The 24,918-nt window shown below is 38.2% G+C and overlaps 1 protein-coding gene across 6 annotated transcripts; it reads left to right on the top strand.

The window, feature by feature from the left end:
• The first annotated feature begins 9,446 nt into the window (after nucleotides 1-9,446).
• Nucleotides 9,447-16,718, top strand: LOC136247610 (uncharacterized). 6 transcript variants are annotated; one of them, XM_066039374.1, is made up of 32 exons: nucleotides 9,448-9,704; nucleotides 9,820-9,885; nucleotides 9,940-10,014; nucleotides 10,062-10,289; nucleotides 10,342-10,398; nucleotides 10,447-10,659; nucleotides 10,782-10,862; nucleotides 10,915-10,980; nucleotides 11,030-11,316; nucleotides 11,370-11,492; nucleotides 11,545-11,754; nucleotides 11,809-11,889; nucleotides 11,948-12,205; nucleotides 12,257-12,371; nucleotides 12,420-12,550; nucleotides 12,601-12,810; nucleotides 12,873-13,052; nucleotides 13,101-13,245; nucleotides 13,303-13,608; nucleotides 13,656-13,960; nucleotides 14,009-14,124; nucleotides 14,184-14,323; nucleotides 14,374-14,670; nucleotides 14,720-14,753; nucleotides 14,815-14,952; nucleotides 15,006-15,224; nucleotides 15,283-15,779; nucleotides 15,904-16,063; nucleotides 16,110-16,311; nucleotides 16,366-16,425; nucleotides 16,473-16,563; nucleotides 16,617-16,718. In XM_066039374.1, exons 3-26 carry the CDS (start codon nucleotides 10,006-10,008, stop codon nucleotides 15,191-15,193), a joined length of 3,918 nt encoding a protein of 1,305 aa, XP_065895446.1. In that variant the 5' UTR covers nucleotides 9,448-9,704; nucleotides 9,820-9,885; nucleotides 9,940-10,005; the 3' UTR covers nucleotides 15,194-15,224; nucleotides 15,283-15,779; nucleotides 15,904-16,063; nucleotides 16,110-16,311; nucleotides 16,366-16,425; nucleotides 16,473-16,563; nucleotides 16,617-16,718. The 6 variants fall into 6 exon arrangements, with proteins under 6 accessions (XP_065895450.1, XP_065895446.1, XP_065895447.1 ...); XM_066039375.1 differs by having other exon boundaries at nucleotides 9,448-9,885; nucleotides 15,995-16,063; XM_066039377.1 differs by having other exon boundaries at nucleotides 9,448-9,885; nucleotides 16,476-16,563.
• The last annotated feature ends 8,200 nt before the right edge of the window (nucleotides 16,719-24,918 follow it).

Below are 24,918 nucleotides of genomic sequence, written 5' to 3'. Positions count from 1 at the left end.
AATCATGTATAGAGAGTTCAGCTACAAATAAATCTCCCTGTAGAGAGATCAGCTAGAAGAAGTTTCCTTGTAGAGAGTTCTGCTACAAACAAATCACCCTGTAGAAAGATCAGCTAGAAGAAATCACCTTGTAGAGAGTTCAGCTTCAAAGAAACAATCATGTGAGAGTTCAGGTACAAACAAATTGTCCTGTAGAGAGATCAGCTAGAAGAAGTTACCTTGTAGAGAGTTCAGCTACAAAGAAACCATCATGTAGATAGTTCAGGTACAAACAAATCACCCTGTAGAAAGATCAGCTATAGAAGAAATCACCTTGTAGAGAGTTCAGCTACAAAGAATCTATCATGTAGAGAGTTCAACTACAAACAAATCACCCTGTAGAAAGATCAGCTATAGAAGAAATCACCTTGTAGAGAGTTCAGCTACAAAGAAACCATCATGTAGAGAGTTCAGCTACAAACAAATCGTCCTGTAGAGAGATCAGCTAGAAGAAATTACCTTGTAGAGAGTTCAGCTACAAAGAAACCATCATGTAGAGAGTTCAGCTGCAAACAAATCACCTGTAGAGAGTTAAGCTACAAACAAATCTCCCTGTAGAGAGATCAGCTAGAAGAAGTCACCTTGCAGGGAGTTCAGTTACAAAGAAATAAACCATGTAGAGAGTTCAGCTGCAAACAAATCACCTGTAGAGAGTTCAGCTAGAAACAAGTCACCCTGTAGAGAGATCAGCTAGAAACAAGTCACCTTATAGAGAGTTCAGATAGAAGAAGTCACATTGTAGAGCTACAAAGAAACTACCATGTAGAGTTCAGCTGCAAACAAATCACCCTGTAGAGAGATCAGCTAGAAGAAGTTACCTTATAGGGAGTTCAGCTATGAACAGATCACCCTGTAGAGAGTTCAGCTACAAACAAATCACCCTGTAGAGAGTTCAGTTACAAAGAAATCACCATGTAGAGAGTTCAGCTGCAAAAAAAATCAATCACTCTGTAGAGAGTTCAGCTAGAAGAAGTCACCTTGTAGAGAGTTAAGCTGCAAATAAATCACCCTGTAGAGAATTCAGCTACAAACAAATCACCCTGTAGAAAGATCAGCTAGAAGAAGTTACCTTGTAGAGAGTTCAGCTACAAAGAAACCACCATGTAGAGAGTTCAGCTGCAAACAAATCACCTGTAGAGAGTTCAGCTAGAAACAAGTCACCCTGTAGAGAGATCAGCTAAAAACAAGTCACCCTGTAGAGAGTTCAGCTAGAAGAAGTCACATTGTAGAGAGTTCAGCTACAAAGAAACTACCACGTAGAGAGTTCAGCTGCAAACAAATCATCCTGTAGAGAGTTCAGCTAGAAGAAGTCACCTTTTAGAGAGTTCAGCTACAAAGCAACCACCATGTAAAGAGTTCAGCTGCAAAAAACTCAATCACCTTGTAGAAAGATCGGCTAGAAGAAGTTACCTTGTAGAGAGTTCAGCTACAAAGAAACCACCATGTAGAGAGTTCAGCTGCAAACAAATCACCTGTAGAGAGTTCAGCTAGAAACAAGTCACCCTGTAGAGAGTTCAGCTAGAAGAAGTCACATTGTAGAGAGTTCAGCTACAATGAAACTTCCATGTAGAGAGTTCAGCTGCAAACAAATCACCCTGTAGAGAACTCAGCTACAAACAAATATGCAGTGTAAAAAGATCAGCTAGAATAAGTTACCTTGTAGAGAGTTCAGCTACAACGAAACCACCATGTAGAGAGTTCAGCTACAAACAAATCACCTGTAGAGAGTTCAGCTACAAACAAGTCACCCTGTAGAGAGATCAGCTAGAAACAAGTCACCTTGTAGAGAGTTCAGCTAGAAGAAGTCACATTGTAGAGAGTTCAGCTACAAAGAAACCACCTGTAGAGAGTTCAGCTACAAACAAATCACCCTGTAGAGAGATCAGCTAGAAGAAGTTACCTTGTAGGGATTTCAGCTACAAACAAATCACCCTGTAGAGAGTTCAGCTACAAAGAAACCATTCTGTAAAGAGCTCAGCTGCAAACAAATCACTTGTACAGAATTCAGCTACAAACAAATCACCCTGTAGAGAGATCAGCAAGAAGAAATTACCTTGTAGATAGTTCAGTTACAAACAAATCACCCTGTAGAAAGATCAGTTAGAAGAAGTTACCTTGGAGAAAGTTCAGCTACAAAGAAACCATTTTGTAAAGAACTCAGCTGCAAACAAATCACCTGTACAGAATTCAACTACGAACAAATCTCCCTGTAGAGAGATCAGCTAGAAGAAATTACCTTGTAGAGAGTTCAGCTACAAAGAAACCACCATGTAGAGAGTTCAGCTGCAAAGAAATCACCCTGTAGAAAATTCTGCCAGAAACAAATTGCCCTGTAGAAAGATCAGTTAGAAGAAGTTACCTTTTAGAGAGTTCAGCTACAAAGAAACCATTCTGTAAAGAGCTCAGCTGCAAACAAATCACCTATACAAAATTCAGCTACAAACACATCACCCTGTAGAGAGATCAGCTAGAAGAAGTTACCTTGTAGATCGTTCAGCTACAAACAATTCACCCTGTAGAGAGAGCAATTAGAAGAAGTCACCTTGTAGAGTTTCCAGTTACAAAGAAACCACCATGGAGATTTCTGTAATCAATATATGTGACCGGATTTGCGAAAAGGGGTCTTCCACACACATCCAATTCCGTAAACGTTGGAGACCATAACTCAGTGTTCAAGTAACATATTAATTTGAAATTTTCACCATGTATTCAGCTATAGTGGTGCTCACCACTGCCCAAATATCAAGGCAATAGCTCTTTCCAATCCGAAGTTATCTATTGTCAAAGTTGGCAAATTGGATGTGTGTGGAAGACCCCTTTTCGCAAATGCGGTCAAATATGTATTATACTATATATATATTTTGTACATTTTCTGATAAAATATTTAAAGTACATCTACTTCATCTTTTCTTCTTCCTGTAGTAAAGAAAAAAATGTAGGTTAAAAAAGTCCCAAAGCTGGTATACAAATACAAAAAGAAATGAAATCTAATCCAAAACAGCCAAGCTGTAAAAAAAGTGTGCGGCCCTCAGAAAGGCTATGGTGAAAAAAGATGTGAAATCCAAGGTGGCGGCCAAGAAATGGCTGTGATGGTAGGTTAATGGTAAAAATTTTAATAACGACAATTCAGGTGAATTTTTGTGCCGCTTCACAAAATTTACCTGAATTGTCATTATTAAAATTTTTACCATTAACCTACCATCACAGCCATTTCTTGGCCGCCACCTTGGATTTCACATCTTTTTTCACCATAGCCTTTCTGAGGGCCGCACACTTTTTTTACAGCTTAGCTGTTTTGGATTAGATTGTAAATATCCATTACACAATCCATTATGAACTATATGTGTTGCACCAGGCGTGAATATTTAATTAAGAAATTTGTGACCGGATTTGCAAAAAGGTACCTTTTTCACACACACAATTTGACCTATTTTTTTAACTTTGAAACTTCACAACTTTTTTGTCATTGCATATAATTGTCTGAAATTTTCCAACAGTGCAACTAAAGTATCTGGCGTCATTTTGAAACTAAGAGCAGGTTAATCAGTATAAGGAGTCAAGTGTTACATCATTTTGTTTGCTGGCACGTAAAATGTGTGGGAAAGGTACCTTTTCGCAAATCCGGTCACATTTGATGTTGTATGCTATTCTTGTGTACAGTGCTCCAAGCAAACAAATAAATCAGTAGATATGATGTCATTTTACTGAGTGGTTACGCTGGTGACTTACAATTGCTATAATTGGTTTCCTGCCATTGATTTCCTGTGTACATGATAGCACTTTTAATGCTATAATTTATTACAGTCATAGTACAATTCCATAAGTATTGACAGACAAGAGGAACATCACCATTCATCCATTAAGTTGGTATATATTTACAACCTATGTATAAATGCAATAAATCTGCAACATTTGACTTACAGTACGTATCCAACCCATATTTGTGACTGGGCATGTAGAAATAGGGCATGTGGGCACATGATTTTCCCTACTTTTTAAAACTTCCATTACTCATAACTTTTTATAACATTACGCTATTGCAATGCAATTTTCAGCTCTTCAGACTTGGTCATGCCTTTATGATGCAAGTTGCAGAATGCAGATATTTGTTCCAGTATTAAGATATAACCTGCATGGAATGTAGTTTGTGCCTATATGATGTTTTCACAGCCTCGGTCACATTTGTAACCACAGTTGGTCAAGTTACGCCTATAATGAAAAGAGTTTAAAATATTTTATACAGATCTTTTACAGCTCTATAGCTAAGTATATTAGTCACAGATCAAATGACCACAAAATAAGGTATGTACCTGTAATAAGTATAATCTACCTATGTGCCTGTAATGCACTTGGATGCAATGTTTAAGCCATCTTCATTGCTATCACATGCTGATATAGCTTTACAAAAATAGAAGAGCAGCTAAGTGAAAAAAAATCAGTCACTTTTTGATAAAAGTACCAAATTTGGTACAAATTCGTACTATATGATACGCTGCCATTTAAAATTACCAATCATATCACACTCAAAGAACCTGAAAAGTAAAATAATAGGAGGAGAAGCCATAAAGTACTCAATAGTAACTAATCATACTGAAATTTTGTATTGCATAGAATGTTACAGCAATGTTTAACAGTTTACAATGGAAAACATTGGAAAAACAAAGAAATAACTTACAAATTGCAGTATTGTACAAAATACATCACAATATGGTTGACATCAAATCCACAAAAACTGCTAATACCAAGTAGTACTATGACTTAGAGGACACCAGTACAGATTTCTACAGTTACAAACAAAAGTAGATGCATACACAAATTCCTTCTTTCCTCAAATTTTGGAATCAATATGATGATAACATTGTCCAAGCTTCTTCATTTGACTAATTTAATAATCATTTAAATCTGTCTTAGCTAACTCAAATAAATAATTTATGTGCGATTATACTCATTGATTGAGTTTTTGCATCAAACAATATAATAAAAATAATTGTGTTGGAAAATAAGTGGTATATAGCTACCTGGCATCTCAAATAAATGAGCCATCTACCACGAACTGACACCTTGTGCTGTCACTTAAGATAAATGAGACACAAAGGAGGACGCAGGTCCATGAAGCATGCATTGTATGTACTGTGGATATATATGCCAAAAGGCACCTGTCGGGCTGAAGCAATGTCAAACAGTGAAATAATGAAACCTATATAAAATAAACACATTATCTAGTTATGCTTGTCTGAAGGCATTAATCAATCAAGTCAGGCAGTCAAGTCAGTCTGTGAATTCCACTAAATAATTTTAAAAATATATATCTTGTAGAAGCATTTCAGGTTGTACTGAAGGCACTTTTTGGTTTAGTTAAACCTACATGTAACCAATACTGCATGCCAAGGTGTCATGAAGGTCTGGATATTGTGAAACAGGTGTTAGGGTGATATATTTGGCCAGAAAAGCCCAAACCTGCATATACAGTACAGTAGTAAAGTGCAACTCCATTCTTCTGTTGCATACAGCTCTTTATCATAACAGTAACATTTAACTTTCAGAATGTCTTCTTTTTCATCTCTGAGGCCAACTGTATATAGATTAAATGCACAGCAGCTCATCTGCTCACTCGATAATTATTTTTCAGGCGTTGTTTCTGTGTGAGTTCAAAATAAGAAAACAAAAGAGAAGAGATCTTGATAGGACTTAATGCAAGGAAAATCATTATCTTTCTTTGATAAAAGAGCAAGAGCAAGTAAGGACGTTTAAATGGTAGCACAATGGTGTAGCTACATAGTTATACTAAATTTAGCTGTAGCTGCTAATGCAATGGCTTTATGGAGAAATATAATACACCTCCTAGAAACTCCTTTTCAAACATCCTAGATCCACCACTGGGATGTCACTACAATTTCAGTTGTTCCAAAGTAGTTATGACCATTTATGTTAGTGACAGAATTCATTTTATTTACCCTTGGGGTCTAAATTACCAATGAGCAGGTAGCTAACCTTATATATTAGGGTTTCCACTATTTAGCTAGTTGTTTTGGAGATTTTCACACAGATTTACCTTTAAGGTAAGCAAACAAATGCTAATTTTGTTATTAGATTGGTTTCGACATTAGGTATCAGCATAACTGTAACATATGTAAATATCCAAGAAGTGGTCACATGACCCGCAAAAATCCCTTAGCTAATATAGGATTTCCACTAAACAAATTGGATGATTCCTCAGCTATTTTCATTGTTTCTGATGATTTTCACATAGACTGACCTTAAGATAAAACAAACAAGTGCTAATATATTATTAAACTGTACATTACGTGGCCAACAATCTCTTATACAGCTATAGAGGATGTGCTATAGCACTATAAGATGTAGAAGTCTTTATTATAAGGTAAGAAATAGCTACAGTGATTGTGACAATTAGATCACCCAGATTTTCGAATAAGCAGTCCAGTGTAATTATTATAGTATTTTTGGTCATGCATGTGGCCACTTTTTGTATGTTTTTGTGTTAAACTTTGCTGATACCCAATGCTACAAGCAATCCAATAACAAAATCACTTGTTCACTTTATCTTAACATCAGTCTGTGTGAAAATCTCCAGAAACAACTTAACAAAAGAAAGCACCTTCCTATTTTGAGTTGGAAACCCTATATAATATAATTTCATGGTTAGCTCAGTAATATAAACAGTCCACGTAACTTTGCGGAAACAAAATCCCCTGGCAGTCAGGGGCGGATTTAGGGGGGTGGGGGGGCTGTAGCCCCCCCTTTCCTTTCTAAGTTAGTATTTGGCCAATAAAACCCTAACTCTTCTATGTGTATCAAAAGCAGACTTATTTCAGGAACTATGCATCACTACCAGCACAAATAATGTCTATGTAACTATACCTATTGTTCAACTCTGTTCAAGGAGAGCATAGCCTCCTTTCCTCAAGAGTTCTTCAAGAAAAAGTTTCGATTGTGGGTTGCATCTTTAGTTACAAAAGTTTTAATTGTGGGTTTTATTTTATTCAGATAATTAGCAGTGTTTACCACTAGGCTATAAGAGTAGTGTGGTTAAAATGAATTTATTTAAAAAGTGTTAGTTGGTTTGATTATCAGCTTCAGTATAATATGTAGCATACCAACTCAGCCATTTAGCAAACTGTAGTCTTTTGAGCTATAGCACTTTTGTCTATGAATGTAAAATCTGTATCAGTTACCTTCTGATATGACCCCATGCTGTGGGTTATGGTGCTGGTATTTGTAGTTAGCTATATATCAGTCTTCATAACCCAGCAGATCTAGAAATAGCTAAGTTGACTATCACAACAGAAAATCCAGAAACCCCATAAATGCAAATATAGTTGCACTTTGCTAAGGATTTCCAGTGGACTAGCTAATAGCTACTAGTACCCTTCACTGCATTCTGCTTTTCAGTGCACTTCATTGGTGTTAAGGCTAACAAAGTGTCACCAGGCTAGGGAGCATGCATACTAATAATTGTGATGTTCAACACCACTGCTACTTAGCTATACATGTTTCTGCCTCTGTTTACCTATACATGTTTCTTCCACCACAAAGGCTTCCCCTATTGTCTGGCTTTGTTTGATCATGGGAGTATTTAGAAACAGCATCCTTCATGCAGACTGCAAAATCATCACAGTCAAACTTGTGTAGTTTGTAGTCATACAGCCATTCTGATTAAGGTTACGGGATACTGTAAACCCCACATGTACACTATCAATCATTTTTCATGATTAGGGGTTTGATTTTTCTTAATGCATTGTTATCAAATATTTATGCATTCTAAACTTTCTCATTAATCGACATGGAATTCAAATGTTGTTATGGAAACATGAGTTGTCCCCATGCCAATTAGTGAAAACTATGAACCAAAAATCAGACCAATGAAGAACCATGAGAACTTACTAACAATTCTAAGATTTGAAGAACATCACTTGTGAGAGACTGACAAGAGGATTTGTGAATAATGTGTGTAGTTGCTGAAATATGACTGTAATATGGCCTAAAGCAGGACACTGTGGTCACAAAAGTAATTTTAAAATTGATATCACAAGCACCAGAAACATTATTTCTAACAAATGGCTCCGTCAGGACCTAGACAAGAAACCAAACTAGTAGTCTGTTTATACAAAATGTTAACAACTAGTTTGACAATCCTGATTTTTGGTTCAGGAAAATATCACCATTAAACAGCAAAACTACGCATGCGCTTACAGGTGCGCCAGTTGCTAAGTGTGTTGTTTCTATGTTATCTTGTACTGTTACATGTGTTTTCTTGTATCTTGTAACTGTCCAGTCAGCACGCTATTATTCTCCCAACAATTTAAGCCTGTTACTAGCTGATACACAACACAACAACACCAAGCCCGCCTTAATTACATAATAAAATTTATGTTTGACAGTCGCTCGCTATCCCGTAACCTTAAGTCTGATCTCTGCATGATAATATAGGAACCATTGAGAAAAAAAGAGGAATATAAGATGGTATATTAATGGCTTAAACTATACAAATAATCTCAGTATAGTCTTAACTATCTTATACTTTAGTATAAACCCCATCTTTTATTATGGGAAACAGATTATACTTTAGTTTAATACATTCTTTGTATCATAGGCGGCGGAAAGGGGGGGGGGCTAGGGGGCTAAAGCCCCCCTCGGTCTGGTGAGGGGGGGCTTAGCCCCCCCTCAGAATGATATCACACCGAAATTATCTTTCTTGGAGTGGGGCTGAAAACCGTGATAAAGATCGAGATACTCTAATAGAGCAGTCACTCTAATAAAGTATTCAGTGTGTAGCGAGCTATGAAAGGATTTTTATGTAGTTTATCAGCTAGAAATGGTAGCTGGTGAGGTGAAAAGCTCTTGTCAGTTGGTTGTGACCTTTTTTTTTTTTTTTTTGGTCTCACCTTACCAAACTATAGAAATAAGTCTGGTCAGCCCAGCCCTCCCTCATATCAACTACTTCCTCCGCCGCTGCTTTGTATGGCTTTGTTTACTTAACTAAATGTGATAACTTTTTAGCTTCACCATCAGATCTCATTATTGTCTCATTTTTAGCTTCACCATCTCATGTGACTTAAGAGTTTTTTTACTGTACCAAACAAAGTCATGATGATTTTACAATAAGTAGCTACACTTCTGTTAATCACTGTAGTTAGCTAACTAGCTTCAGTTTGTTGTGATAATTTCATATGCATACATTTTCATATGGCAAAGTATATAATACCAGAAAAATTAATTATTCAATCTAAGAGTCATATAGATCTTGTACAGTTAGCTTGCCGGCACACTGCCAAACAATGTTCTCCAATTGATGAAACAAATTGAAACAAATAGGACGTGCGCCTGCGCGTGCAACAACTTGAAACAAATAGAGCCATACGTCACAATTTTTTTTACGGTAGTCGATATCTAAACAACTGTTAATAGTTATTGCCATGTATCCACGAGGTACTTGTCATTCTGGGGCTAGCAGGAAGGCTAGTCACAAGGCCAAGTCGACCAGCGCGTGGAAGAAGCGTCTCCGTCTTTTTGCTGCCGGTGAGAAATTCAAAAGAGGAGAACAACCACCTAAAGGATCGCACTGGGAGTCAGTGATACGGATAATAATGGCTTGCCCTGCTCATGAAGGTGGGAACAGGACCTGTACCTGCCAGTACCACCCCTCTGTAAGTCGTTTTGCTGTAATGATTGCACTTTCGTATACTAGGCATGGTGAGATGTGTTATAAAATCATAGTGATTTGATGTATGTGCATTATATATGGTATATATGCACGTACAGAACCCATATGTGCAATCCCAGACTGTTGCTGCATCTACTGGTGATGCTAGTGGTTCTTAGAGACAGGTATTTGAAAATCTATACCAGTTTATTTTTTTGTTGACTTCCTTTGTGCATCAGGAATCGATTACTTCTTTTGCACAACCCCCAGCCACCATTGCCTCAGATACCTCAGATACAATTCCAATGGAACAGGTAATATTTGTATGCAAATTACTGATTACACACACGTGTTACTACAGAATGTGGAGGGTGCCCATACTTCCTCTTCAAGATCTCTTACTACCTCTTTAATTTGTACTACCCCTTCTGTATCGTCAATTACCCCATCCTTAAGACCTCTTACTCCATCGCCAATCCTTCTTACCCCTTCCTCGGTATCTCTTACTCCTTCTTCAGTCCTTCTTATCCCATCGTCAATGTCCCTTCCCTCATCATTTACTTCTAAAACAACTACTAGTGTAACAATGGTAAGTATACATTTAAACTCTTGCCTATTTTATATGATTTCAATGTGTGCAGGCACCTACAAGCTACCAAAGAACTGAAAGGAGTACACACACATCCTTGGCACGGCCTGTAAGTTCATGTAAATATGGTGATGTAATTTTTATGTGTGGAGCACAGGTTAGTGTTCGTGTGTATAAGCCAAATGTAGTGGCCTGGCAGCAGGATCCTGCCACCAGTGTAATTGCATCCACCACGATATCCTCTGCACTCACTAGCGTATCAGTCTCCTCCTCACCAACAAGATCCAGTGTGAATGCCAGTCTCTCCATGCCATCTACCATCATTATGTCTCCCCCAACAGCCAGCATTGTAGCGAGGAGTCAGTATCTGGTATGAAAGATGAGTCTTGAAATTTATAGTGCTTTTATGTGTGTGTGTGTGTGTGTGTGTGTGTGTGTGTGTGTGTGTGTGTGTGTGTGTGTGTGTGTGTGTGTGTGTGTGTGTGTGTGTAGGCCTCAGCGGTTGCTGGTGCCACACTGCAGTCAGCTGATGCTGCACATGTTAATGCCACACTTGTACCCACAACAGTGGAGGTAATTGTAGCAGCAAAGAATTGCAGTGAGATAATTTTATTACATAATTCAGAACGCTGTGTCATTGTTGCCATCCACTGCTGGTGATGATTATGTTGAAAAACATACCCTGACTTCAGTAAGTGGCTTATTTAATATTAACAGTATCTTTTCATATGTTTAAACAGAAGTTAAGCCGCCAACCTACTGACTATGCTCTCCGCTTGCCTGCTGCATGGAGGGACCACATGAATGTTGGTGACCAGCAATGGATTGGCAGAACTGTGTTCTCTGCGCAGAACACCATCAGTGACACAGTTGCTGCAAAGCTGTGGTGGTACCCCCCAATAGCAGATCTAAAGACAACTCAACCAAAGCCAGAGTCCTATGTTTTACGACGGATTTGTGTTTGGATGCCACGGAGAGCATGGTCCATTGATTTAAAGTGCCCCAATTGCCACTTGAGGTCACTGCAGTAAGTAAAGTAATTAAGTAAGGTGTGCAAAATTTGAATTGCGATTTTAATAGTTCAAAGGGTCTTTACAAGAAGACAATCAGAAGAGTAGTTGATCTGAGGGACTACTACTACCTTGTAACTGAAGAACTTGGCTGTGATCGGTGCAATAAAGCTTTTCTGAGCTGGGATTCTCGGTAAGGATTCAATGCAAGAACTGCTTATAAAGAATACCACTTTACTTCCCAGGCTATTGAATCAGCTGACTGAATCACAGCGTTCACTGTTTCCAGCCATCCTAACCCATCGGCTGGCTTGTGATAAGGCTGTGGTATCCCTGTTGCGAGGTAGAACCCTTGGCAATAGTCCCACTGCACTACGTAATGCTGTGTTTGAAGTACACAGCGAGGAGTGGACAAGAAAGCAGCTTAGATACCTTGATGACTGTCGAAAGTACAGGTGAGTTTAGTACTTTGAAATACTAATAATAATTTACTGGATGTGTTTGAATAGGCAAGGCAGGACAGGACTGCTATCAGAAGTTCCTCCTGTGTTTGCAGACCCAGTGCCATTTGAAGGGCTGCCAAGTGATCGGTCAGAACTCTTGCGTGTACATATGTGTACATGCTTGTATGCTATTTGGCATTTGTAGATGGTTTATGTCAGTGTACGCCAGGGACATTCTCAGCAGGCTCCCTCAACTTCTTTCCACTTGCACTGGAGTGTTTGGTTCAGTGTTAAAGATCGATTCAACAAAAAAAGTGTGTGGGAAGTTGCAGGGAATTGCAGCTGGGAGTGCCTCCTGGTGTACCAACGTTAGCAATGAGAGGGGAGAGGTCCTTATTTCAGTACTAACCGAGTCCGAGGGACTGGAAGGCCTTCGTCCTATGGCAGTGGGACTAATTAGAAGGTTTGTCTTTAAAACATATCTGGAATATTGCTTATTCTACTTTCACTATAGGTATGACAAGGCCAGGCAGGACCCTCCACAGCTGCTGTACACCGACAGAGATTGCTGCTCTGTCACAGGTACCTCCAAGTGCGCACAATTGTTTGCAGAGTGGGATCATCTGCAAGTAGGCAGAAACCATTGTTTTATTTCTATCCACCATTCAAATGAATAGGTACGTTTGGATATATGGCACTTCATGAGGAGATTTGCTCGTGGCTGCACAACTGAATCACACCCCCTCTATGGAGTGGTAATGGGTCGCCTTTCTCAAGCAATATTTGAATGGGACAGTAATGACTATAGGTAATGTTTACTTATTGCACCATCCATAGTCATTCACTACCACATCATAGTCATCTCTGTGATGCCAAGAGAGGGTACCTTCAGCAACAGGGTGTGCTAAACCCCTCAGATAGTGCCATACGTAAGGCCATCAACAAGGAGGAGCTCTCCAGGCACTGCCGCAGAAGGACTAGGGGAGCTGATGACACATACAAGGCTATTGAGGACTTGCTGCTACAATTTACACCTGCTACCGATTCACTTGGTGTTCCTGTGTTCAGGTATACACTATGTAATGCTTCTACAAGTTTGCAATGTGTCCTTTTCATATACCTGATTTTAGTGGACAGATGGTCACCATCTGGAATGAAGAGAAAAAGCATATAAAATGCATTCAAGATCCTCCAGGGGTGGCCTTGTACACTGTCATAGGACACATTAAGAAGGGAGGTGTACAACTTCCGGTGTTCCGATGCTCAAGAGGGACTACTTCTCTGGAATCATTTCACCTCCACCTGGCCAGGTAAGCCTGTAAACTACCATGATGAGCAGTGATAAAATGTTTTGGTAGATTTATACCAGGATCCTCTGCGAGTGATGTGCACTTCCAGGCTTTTTTACTGGAAGGCTTGGCCAGGTGGAATCAAGCCCGAGCACTATCTGCCGCACAGCAGCAGCCTCATATGCGAGTGTTTGACTTGCAACTCGCCTACAATGTTAGCCCTGAGAGTTGCTGTACTGTAGTCTATTTACTGCAATACACTGTTTGCCAGGCCAACAAGCTGAGTGAATCCATCTTAGGTAACAAGCTGCTTCCACACCACCACGAACCTACTCAGTGTAATGATGAAGAGCTGTTTGGGGTCTCCTATCTGTACCGGCAAGCTGGCAGGGAGCTAGAATTTACGGAAGACAACATGGCTGCCCAAGAGAAAAGTGATGAAAGGGCTGTGGATGAGGGCTTCATTGATGACAATAGTGAGACTCCCCCCTTATCTGAAGAGATCGTAATGGATGGTGTGGAATCATCAGACTTAGTGGAGGAGGTGGGGGATGAGCTCGAGGAAGTGATGGAAGAAGTATGTGCATTAAATATCTAATATGCACATTGTACATTAATTACCAGGATGATACCAATGAAAGCACTACTAATAGTTTTGCCACTGCATCCACCATTACTGACACCGGCACTGTAGACTCCAGGGGAATAGCAGGATGGGACAAGGTTGCCCAGTTAGCTGAGGTGCTTGTTGAGCTGAAAGGGCTGTCAGTGTCTGAAGAGGAAGCACAAAGGATTAAGGCTTTGTGGGATTCCCTGGATGCATTTGATAAGAGAGCTACTAAAGTATTCCTCCGGTCTCCGCCAACAATGAGGGGTCACTTCTGTGGCCAAAAGCGAACTGGGCACACAACTAGAGAGCAGATGAGGAGGTAGACATTTTTTATGATTGTGTACATTTGCAAAATGTTGTACCACAGGTGTTTTCTCTCTGGAGTCTCAGTGCCATTATCACCACATGAGAGCCGCATTGTGGAGGCAATCTGCATATTGTTGTGCAATAGGCACATTAAGTCAGGGAGAACCTCTAGTGCTGGTATATATGGGTCTTGCATCTCACATTAATTGCTTTACTAATGTATCTACTGTATGTAGGTGGCCAGAGTAGAACCTACCTATCTAAGTGGGATAAGGTGCTGAAGGATTACACTGCTCTGCGTGCTCGTTTATATAACTCACTTGACCTGCTGGAGGGGACCAACCTTGCATTGTACACCATCAATAAAACCACTTTGGTTAGTTTTTTTCTTTTTAATGTGGCTAAAGTCAATTGTTTGATAACCAGCAAAAGTGGCACAAGAGGGAGGAAAGAAGGAAAGAGATGTTGGCTCGAACACAAGGCTTGGAGTTATCAGCTCCACCACTGTGTGCTCAGGAAGAACTTACTCCAGCACAACGCCAGCCACTCTCTCCTCCCACTCCTCCAGCCCCATTTCACCAATTTCCACAGACGAAGGACACTAGTGGACAGGCAAGACGAAAGGCCACGGCAGGTGCTGCTACACTAATAGGTTCCCGAGTCACGTGTGCAGTATTACCGTCACATTTGTCAGCCTCACTACCACACTCACACAGTGAGCAGGTAATTGTTTATAATTATGTCATGAGGGTTGAATAATTTATATTTACAGGGATTACAACTGCAGGAGCAAGAAGTGGAGACAAGTATGCTTCCTGCATTACAATAATGTTATTGAGATTGTGTATATGGTGCTAATGCTCATAGGCAGCGTCTCTCGTACCACCTTATGGCGTCGTGAAAAAAAGAGGATAGCACAAGCTGCTGCTGCTGGTGTAGATCAACCCATGCCACAAAAGAAGCACAAGAAACATGAGTGTAGACAATGCCATCAGCCTTTAAGTGGTTAGTGAAAACTAGCTAGAGATCTGTTACTTTGTTAAGTATCTTTTGTATAGCGGAGACCAATCATGCTCAATACTATGGGAAGTGGTACTGCCCAAATATACCAGGGCAAGTGCCAGTTGAGCAGTGGAAGGCAGAACAGAAGGCATTACGAGTTGCTCAGAGGCAACAGCAGCAGCAGCAACAACAACAACAACAACAACAACAGAAACAGCAGCAACAACAACAGCAGCAACAATAACAAGCAGACCAACTATAATTATACAGTGCAGGTTTGTCTCTGATTGTGTGCATACTTAAAAGAGAAATTATTATTACGCTTGTCTTTAGCCATGTCCCATTCACTGATACTTACTTAATTTTATGCACAGATTATCTGCAATTTTTTTAAAAATTGTTTGTAGGGGGTGGTTGGTTGGGTGCTTGGGAGTGCCACAGAGCTGGCTATGGTGGTAAATGTGTTAGGGTCATGATTGACATTTCCAGGTGGTATATCTCTATCTGGAGGTGTCCATCATGCTCCTGGTACACTTACCATCATAAGTGGGTGGTTGGGTATGTCCTGTGGCCGGCTATGATGGTCAATGTACTGGGGTCATAGTGAACATTCCTAGCACATCCAATGACAGTTGGCTATACTAGGCGTGCTCACCATGGTCTTAGTACATTGACCACCATTCTTAGGAGATAGGAAGTACCATTAGAGTCAGCAACGTGATAGTCTGTGCATAAGATAGTTCAGTGGACTGACTCTTTCAGCACAAGATCAGGCAAGTGCGTGCTCAGTGATCACTATACTGCAGGACAGGAGTAGCTGTCATGTGAATGTAAGCAAAATAATGATTTCTTGTAAGATAATTTTATGCATTCATTTTTGGTAATGCTGAATTTAGTCAGTCTGATTATTTTACTGAATTACAACTATCTCTGAATTGTGCTGTATTATTGTAGTGCTGGCTGCAGTAGTGGTACTGGAGTTTAAATGATTAAGTCTCACAATTTGGTTGTCTAATACTAACTCAATTGTGTTGTGTTATTGCAGTGGAACTGATTACAATGTGATGGTACCGGAGTTTAAATGCATTGTTTTCTTACAGTGGAATTGACTATGGTATGGTGGTACCAGAGTGTAAATGATTATTGCACTCTCAATTTAGAAGCCTCAACTCAATTGTGTGGTGTTATTACAGTGTTACCAGAGTTTCATACTCTCTCAATTTCTTACTAAGTCAGTAGTACTGTGTGCTTTTTCTATGCATGGAGCTGGTTACGATTTCATGTATGTTGAATGAAGTACATTTTGATGAAGTGACAATTGGTTGAGCACTAATTTTGGTCTGTAACTGTTGCAGCTCCAAGGTATGACTTTAGTATGATGATTTCTTTTATCATAATTTTTCCTGCTTGAAATAGCTGAATGTTTTTAACATCTTCTAATGGGACACATTGTAACCGGTGACAGTGACCATACCGGTAAGAATGTACTTTTCTATTGTCATTCTGTATGTACCTTTTAATAGAAGCAGTTATAATATATGCAGTAGTGTGATGGTAGCTACATAGCCATGTGTTAATTTCTACTAAGTATAGTAAAAGCTGAACGTCACACTGGTATGCAACTCCTTCTTTGTCATAATAAGCAATTTATTTACTTGTTCTTCCAGCCTGCATCAAGACATTGATGGGACTAAAGCTTATTTTGTATTATGATGGACAAGCTGTTATTTTTGTTTTAAAAATTAATTAAAGGACTATTGCTAATGCAATTGTGCAATAAAACGGTTTAGCTAGCTACATCATTGGTCATGTGACCACTGCTAATTATTTTTTCGATACCCTTATTGATTACTACATTGTGGTAGCGGGTATGAATTTTTTCCCCCTCTTCTTTTCCCCTTTTCCCCCTCTCTGGGCGAAAATCGTGCGGTAGCTTCTTATGGGTGGAATCATAGAAATTCCCTACTGAATGTCTTTGGTGGTTCGTTGAAAAAAAGTGGTCGGGCAACCAATATGGCTTCTGCTAATTTTATAAAAGAGGGGAGAGCTGATACCATTTGTAGTGGTTCACTCACTTCAACACCTCAGTGGGCTCATCAAGTAACAGTAGCAGCCTTGTTTCATCTAAAAAGTCAAGCATTCACCACAATCACACAAGGATAATTTAGAAATTGATAACATGACAGCAAAGCCATTTGATGAGTGGTGTGCAGACATAAAAAATAGTCACCCACAAAATTAATCTTGTACAGGATCTGATAAAGGTTCTTTTCCTCCAATCTATGTGATCACAACAAGATGGAAACTTTTATAATGTACTTGGAATCACTTGGATGTTTGCCATGTATCACTTTCATTATGTGTGGTGGCTGTGCGTTTGCGTAGATGCGTAGATGTACATATTACCTATGGTATATGTGAGGGACCTCACACAGCTGGAATGTGAATGTCCCACAGTTTTGAATCAGTTCCTTAAGGGACACTTCCATTTCTCAGAAAACCTCACACAAGTTGGGTCAAGATCAGATTCACGAGCAGTTGAATGCCATTGTGAAGGGTGATGGTGGACTAATAGGAATTACTGAGAATGAATCACTATGCAACACTGGCTCACCCTAGTAAGTGAGGACAGCATAAAACAGTCAGATTGCAGTCATCATAAACAAACTCCAAGTACACAGAACAGATTTCCAGGCAATGTGAAGAATGTAGTTGATGTCTTCAGTGGAATGGGAAATGAATGTAGTGTGGGACTCATACACTGCTGACAGCTTAAATGCACATACAAGAGAGTGCTGTGGTACTGGAAATTATTACGTGTATCTGGGAGAACACAAATCCCTCAGAACTGGAGAAGTTTTCACATGTTAATTCAAAACTGAACTCTTTCAGTTTCTTGCTTTAGCCATTGAATCTGTTGTGACACATGAGGTCGAGGTATGTATCACCAAATAAGGAGCAAGTGTTGTATTGACCAGCACATTAGATGAGTCTGTTCTTCAGCCCTGCACGTAATAAGAAGCTGATCATGACCATTGTTTATGCTTCATTGTACCCATGCTTACAAGAAGATTATGGTGCGTGCAACTGACACACATGTGCTTGTATTTGTCATCACCACTGCTAGAGTGTTAGAGGAATGTGAAATCTGGTTAGCATTTGCAAAACTTTCAGGTACATTGCAGCTGATACAAGTGCAGCTGAGCTTGTTGACGATTTGGTGCAAGGGCTTGTTGTTCATGTACATCCTCTCAGGCTGTGGTGATACAGTCCCATCTTTTTGTGGAATAGGGAAGAAAACTGTTTGGGATGTTTGAAGGTCTTTACCAAGCTTAACAACTCTGTTTGGTCACCTTTCTCAGACTCCAAAGGCAATTACTGATGATGATTAAGAAATAGATAGATTTTTGTACAACTGTACTCACAACTTTTCACTGTAAATGTGCAAGGAAACAACTATTTTCTTATGGGAATAGAAAGCTTCCTCCTCCAAGAGAAGCTCTATTTTAGCATGTGAAATGTGCATCATTCTACTGTAAGTAGGCCATATTTGGGGACAAGTGCTGATAGCAAAGCCGTCTCTTCCAAGTCCTGTGGACTGAGGTTGGCAGAAGGACAGAGATGAAAATGGATACCATTATAGACTACACTTACTGAAGCTTCAGAGAACTGGTTAGTGTAACTGCAAGAAATACTGTGTTGGACACTGCAAGGCTAACTTAAAGTGTACACAGTTGTGCTGTTGTAGTGGACAGCGCACCGAGAAAGAAATGCAATAAATCTGTAAGTTCACTAATGAATGTATTTTTAGAATGTGCAAGCCAAAATAACAAGCAAAAAACAATATCCTTTATATGTTAATTGAACAATCTTGACACACCAATACTGAGTTCAAATTTAAGCAGGAAGCCTGAGTTGGTTGCAGCTAAATTTATGTAGAATCGGCATGTTCTAAAACCCCTACATACCAAATTTTATGCTTTCTGACAGAAGTGAATATCTTTGCCATCTTATGTTAAATATCCGCCCCACTATCACCAATAAAGTACTTATGCACCAGTTGAAATATTTCACAGAATTTCATGTAATTCAGGGTACTGATAACTGATCTAATCACTATAAAGCTGAGTAGAAGTTTGTACTGCCTTATTTTAATCATAAATATTCCAGTTGTAAAATGTGACTGACATTAAGACTGATTTTCCAAATCTGGTCACATATGCTTCTGCATAGATGAACCAATTTCTTAAAGATGCTGGACAAAGTAATGTTCCATGTAAGGATATTTTAGATAGTGTTAGTGAAGTAGCTGAAACTGCCAATAATAATCAAATATAGATTATGATTATGGTACAGGGTAGAAGCACAGCCTGTATACCCAATCAAATGCACAATTACAACAATAGCAATATCTAAACAAAAACAAAATTATAGAATCAATAGAAAATTGTCCAAAACAGATTAAAACCATTTATAGATCTGGCGTTTACAACACTGGAGGGTAAACTGTTCAAATTATTAATAATCTTGGCAAATAAAAGCCCGTTATAGTCAAGACAATACCATAATTTGCATTTTTTCATTGTAAAATAATTTTCATATAATTATATGCAAAACTTGTACGAAAATTTCTTATATGAAAAATTTTTACCTTAGATTGAACTACTCTAATAGAGCAGTCATTCACATAAATCATACAAAATATTTTTACACAAAAATTTTTATCATGAAAACTTTGCACTAAATAATCTGACAAAGGTTTCACAAAGTGGACCACTAAATATTTGTAACTGATTTGTTCATGAATGCTCTTGATATACTCCACTGGAGAACTTTACATACAAGCTAATATTCACTGAACTATTGGTAGGCATTCCAGCCCAATTTTTAAATTTTGGAAAAAATGGACTTTTTATATGCTTAATAGATAGAGCATTGATTTCTGATCTCAGAAATATATAGTTTGTTGGGTTGGAATTAGCTACTTAGGCTAGGGTTTCCAACTCAAAATAGGAAGGTGCTTCCTTTTGTTGCTTCTGGAGATTTTCATACAGACTGACCTTTAAGATAAAGCAAACAAGTGCTAATTTGGTATTGGACTGCTTGTGGCATTGGGTATCAGCATAAGTTTAACACACAAAAACATACAGAAAGTGGCCATGTGACCATAATAGTTAAATCTTGGTATTTAGGGTGATCTATAAGTCACAATCAGTGTATTTCTTACCTTATAATACAGACTTCTACATCTTGTAGTGCTATAGAATATCCTGTATAGCTGTAATGAGATTGTTGGCCACGTGACCACTTTTTGAGTATTTACAGTTAAATATTGAAAGCAATACAATATATTAGCACTTGTTCATTTATCTTAAGGTCAGTCTGCGTGAAAATCATCAGAAAAAACGAGGCACCATCCTATTTTGCAGTGGAAAACCTATATTAAGGGATTTTTGGTCACATGACCACTTTTTGGATAGTTATATATGTTAAAATTATACTGATACCCAATGCCGCAAACAATATAATAACAAATTAGCACTTGTTTGCTTTATCTTAAAGGTAAATCTGTATGAAATCCCCAGAAACAACAAAATGAAGCACCTTCCTATTTTGAGTGGAAACCCTACTTTGGCATGCACAGTGCTTAAAAACTGAAAAAAGATACATTTTTTTCTCTGGGGCTCCCCAACAATTGAATAAAGAAGCCATCTAGTTGTCTTGAAACTGCAGTTGCTCCTAGCTGCAAGTTCGAACATGTAATGAGAGTAACTTGAGGTCTTATTGGATCTCAGTGATCTTTGCATGCTTTGTGGTGAGCAGATATGTTTCAACTATTACACACTTTCCAATACAATGGTGTATACCTATAGGCAAGAGGCTTTGTCAAGTAAGTAAAAACATCAAGTTAACAACTTATAAAGGTAAACAACTAAAGTGGAGGTATCACAATGATGCAACTATACCTAAGGTGGGGTTGTGGTGTCAATTACGGCATTGTTACGCCAACTTTGAAGTGGTTTATGCTTTTGAGCTGATGACACTGTCATCAGAAAATTGCTGTGGAGATGAAAATCGCTAACCCCAGTGAAGTAACTACGCCCTTTAAAGTAAGCACCAGTGACTACCTTCCACCCGACAGTATGTTTTTAGAGTTTTAAAGTATTCTACATACATTACAAGGCTTAAAAAGATTACAAAACAACACAAATGTACTTAAATGTAACGAGCACAATAAAACTAAGATTTTCATGATGAGCAGTGCGTGGACAAACCCCATAGCAATATTGGAGCTCGGATGATGGAGAAATCCAAGTTAAATGTGAGTTGTTATTTTGTGCCAGGGTTCCATTGGGAAATATATGGAGAATTTTTAAATTAAAAATCTCAGATACTGGAATGCCTACTATTAGTCAATTACACACTCTCCATTACATAGCTAGTGGAAACTGAAAGCTGACATCTGAAGTGGCCAAGATTAAACTAAAAAAATATTACAGCATTGGACATTTATCATTGATTCATGTTCAACATTCAGTCTTACGGTATTCCTAATTAATTCCTTTAACACAAATTGGCTAGCACCTATAGTGTGGAGAAAAAAGGAGGCTACATTACTAGCCAATTCAAGTTAAAGGATTATTAATAATAGGAATGTAGTAAGACCAAGTGTAGAAGATAAGTTAATGATAACCCAATGTTAAAAAGATATAGTATAAACTTTCGTTCTTGACCATCACTCCAAACATCAGCCTTTTTGGTTGCCAGCTACTTTTACTTTCATGGGTGTGCCCTTTTTAACAGCCAAGCTGTTTTTGTATATAGACTATAGAGGATTTCACTTTTTTCTGTGAATCAAATGCATTGATATAAATTGTATCAAAGGACTCAACATAATCAACAATTATCAAAAATTTGGTCACATATTATTTTCTTGAAACTTTTACAGTGCATTCTGATGACAATGCCAATTGTGTCCAGGTAGTATTGTTCAAAGTTATTCTTTGTAGTAAGATTTCAAATCGTCAACTTTACTGTAATTCATGTGATATTCTCAGCTGATAGACATATGACATTAACCTTTCAACTCCATATATTTATCAGATGCAAACAATACTTGTGGTCACTTATTATAAAGTTAATTAGTTCCCAGGGAGTTGGGGATTCTTTTTTGTCATCCATGCCCTTGGCTGGTTAGCCATATTATTTTGTTCTTTCCTGATTTGGATTATGAAGATATATGATTATGCTGTATTTCTTGCCTCCTCAACACATTACTACAATAATTGTGTTGGAAAATAAGTGGTACCTGGTGTTTTGCAGATTCTCAAATAAATAAATGTGAACCTGTTGGACTTACACACTGATCAGGTCTAGTTCCATTAATTAGTGATCATGACATCATTATTGCAACATTCAAATGAAGGCATACTATCAAGAAACTGCAGCTCATAAAATATTCTGTGGAATTCCTTAAGTCATAATGACATAAAAAATACCAACTCTGATGATGAATGAATTTTACCTGCTGTTAGAAGTCCAATGGTTGCTGTAGCTAGCTACTGATTCTAAAACATTAATGTTTTGGCAGCATGAGGGAGCCAAACAGGACAAGCATACTCTAGCGCAGGGAATGCATCTGTAAGCAGTAGATTTAATTGATGTAGAAACATTGAACAAACAGTGACAAAGAAAGCTAAGCAATCTTGTTAGCTTTGGCTGAAATGTATTTACAATGTTCATTCCAATTCTTAATTGAGTTAACAAGAACACCAAGTTATTGAACAACAGGGTGGTGTGAAATAACATATGGATCTTAGATGATATAAAGTTAAAATTGAGGAATGTTTGTTGGAAATTACAATGCTGTCAGACTTGAGTGGATTTATTGCATATATTGCATGGATTGTAAAATACACAATACTCATGCAGTACATGATACGCAGTACAAAATGTTAAAATGGACAGTAAATCCGCAGTATAATTGCATCTATTTCATGTTCCCCGGGGTTGCCACTAATTGTGGAATAATGGGTCCATCAAACTAGGTCTGTCACAGATAATGTCGAAGAAAGAAAAGTTAATTTACTGTCTATATCTAGCGTAAGATCTAAATATCTAGCTAGCTTCCAGAACATGGGCAAGTGTTTGACCATACAATGTGCAGTGTGTGTAAGTTACTTTGTGAGTGATTGTTAAGATGACACGTTTAATAGGATGGAATTCATGAACCATTTGTTTGTCCAATGTTCCAGGCAAAGCTCACTCTGTAGGATATATTGTCTTCTGATGTCAGTTAAACTGGCTTTCTATCCAACAACGTCACAGCTATATTTCCCCATTTGTTACATTCATGATAGCTAGTCTTCACCTCATGAAAACATTTTCAGTTGTCTTAAGTTCCTAGAAGTCACAAGTTAAGTTGCTACATTTTCAGTTTCTTCCTTTATCTATTCAGCCTGTTGCTTCTTTTCCATTAAAATTTATAGATCCGTTATTCTTTCTTTTTCAACAGTCCATTTTTGTTGAACATCATACCTCATACTATTCTGCAGGTTAAACGTCACCCTTACATTCTGTTCAGCCATCCATTGTTGTCTTTTCTGATTTTTTTGTTGTGTACTCATATTAAGGTGTTTATTTTGTTTTTGTACAATCCTGTTGTTTTGTCCTTGTATACATATAGTTAAGTCCAAGACCATTGGTGTTTTCACCATAAAGTTATTATTAATTATTTTTGTTTTCATTAAACACCATGATGATTATGATGAACAAAAATAAAAATTAAGTACAGTATATGGATGGATCCTCAGCCAACATGCGACCACATATCTGACCAACTTGGGTCAACTGTGGGCATGGCAAGGAAATAAACATGCTGGTTATAAAACTAAAATTACAGCTAACATACAAATTAAAAACAGTCTAGGTTGATTTATTTTTGTAATGTCTTGTGTTACTGTATGTAGCAGCTATATGTAGTGGTGGATCCAGGATAGGACATTTGTGACAAATGCCTCCCCCCCCCCCTTCCCTCCCCCCAGTAAAAGAGCTATACTTCTTTTGATAGAAATACTATACACCTTGTCATAGTTGTTGTCAGACCAAATCAATTATATAAAATTGCATATTATCAGAGAGAGAAACCATCATTGGCGATGAACAAACAAAAAAAAATAACAATGTACAAAAATAACTATAGCTAATTAAGTGAGTGAGTGAGTCCTTGGACACACACTACCACAGAGAAGGCAATAGAATGCCCACAAGTGGGTGTGGCAAGAAAAAAAACTAGGTATAGCAACACACACAAAACATGTAATTACAATAAATAATAGAGTTGACAACATTCAAGCATCTTCAGACCATTCAGGGGCCATTTATTGCAAAGTCACCTGAAACTAAAGTTAAAACTGCTGTCAAACTGTCACCCAGCACCTTTGTACGTCTAAAAATAATTATTGTGTGGCTGGTGTTCAAGACTTTCATAGCCTTTTAAACAGCTTTTAAGACTTCACAACCATCTGCAAAGGACATAATGACAAAAATCAACCTACTAAGGAGTGATCATTGCTGCTTAAAAATACAGCAATTAACAAGAGAATCTGCTCTCCCCAACCACCTACAACTTAGCCTGTTTTTGCCCCTCCCCTTGCCAGCTCCTGGATCCACCCCTGGTGTTTGTGGGTAGTACGTTTTCAGGCTTGTCCTCAGTGACCCAGTCTTTTGATAGCTATTAGGCCATACCTATTTGATCTTATGTTGCGTGGGCAAAATTATTTTAAATTTGGATAGGTAGGTAGGTTTGAAAATGAAAAAGATAAAATTTTTTAACTCAAGCATACAAAATGCAAATAATGAATGTAGCTATAATAGTAGCTACATACACAGTTAAAAATCTAAGTTTTATACTCTTCTAAGTAGCATCAGATTTTCCAAAAGAGCTTTCCCATCGTATTCTACAATGTT

Source organism: Dysidea avara, chromosome 2 (genome assembly GCF_963678975.1).
Source record: "Dysidea avara chromosome 2, odDysAvar1.4, whole genome shotgun sequence".
Classification (NCBI taxonomy): Eukaryota; Metazoa; Porifera; class Demospongiae; order Dictyoceratida; family Dysideidae; genus Dysidea; species Dysidea avara.
This window is presented reverse-complemented; position numbering and strand designations above follow the sequence as displayed.

What these genes read in the sequence shown, in the direction of transcription:
- LOC136247610 (XM_066039374.1), top strand. An exon ending in CAACTACTAGTGTAACAATG is followed by an intron (nt 10,290 to 10,341) that starts GTAAGTATACAT and finishes CAATGTGTGCAG; the next exon opens with GCACCTACAAGCTACCAAAG. An exon ending in TGGGACAGTAATGACTATAG is followed by an intron (nt 12,551 to 12,600) that starts GTAATGTTTACT and finishes ACCACATCATAG; the next exon opens with TCATCTCTGTGATGCCAAGA.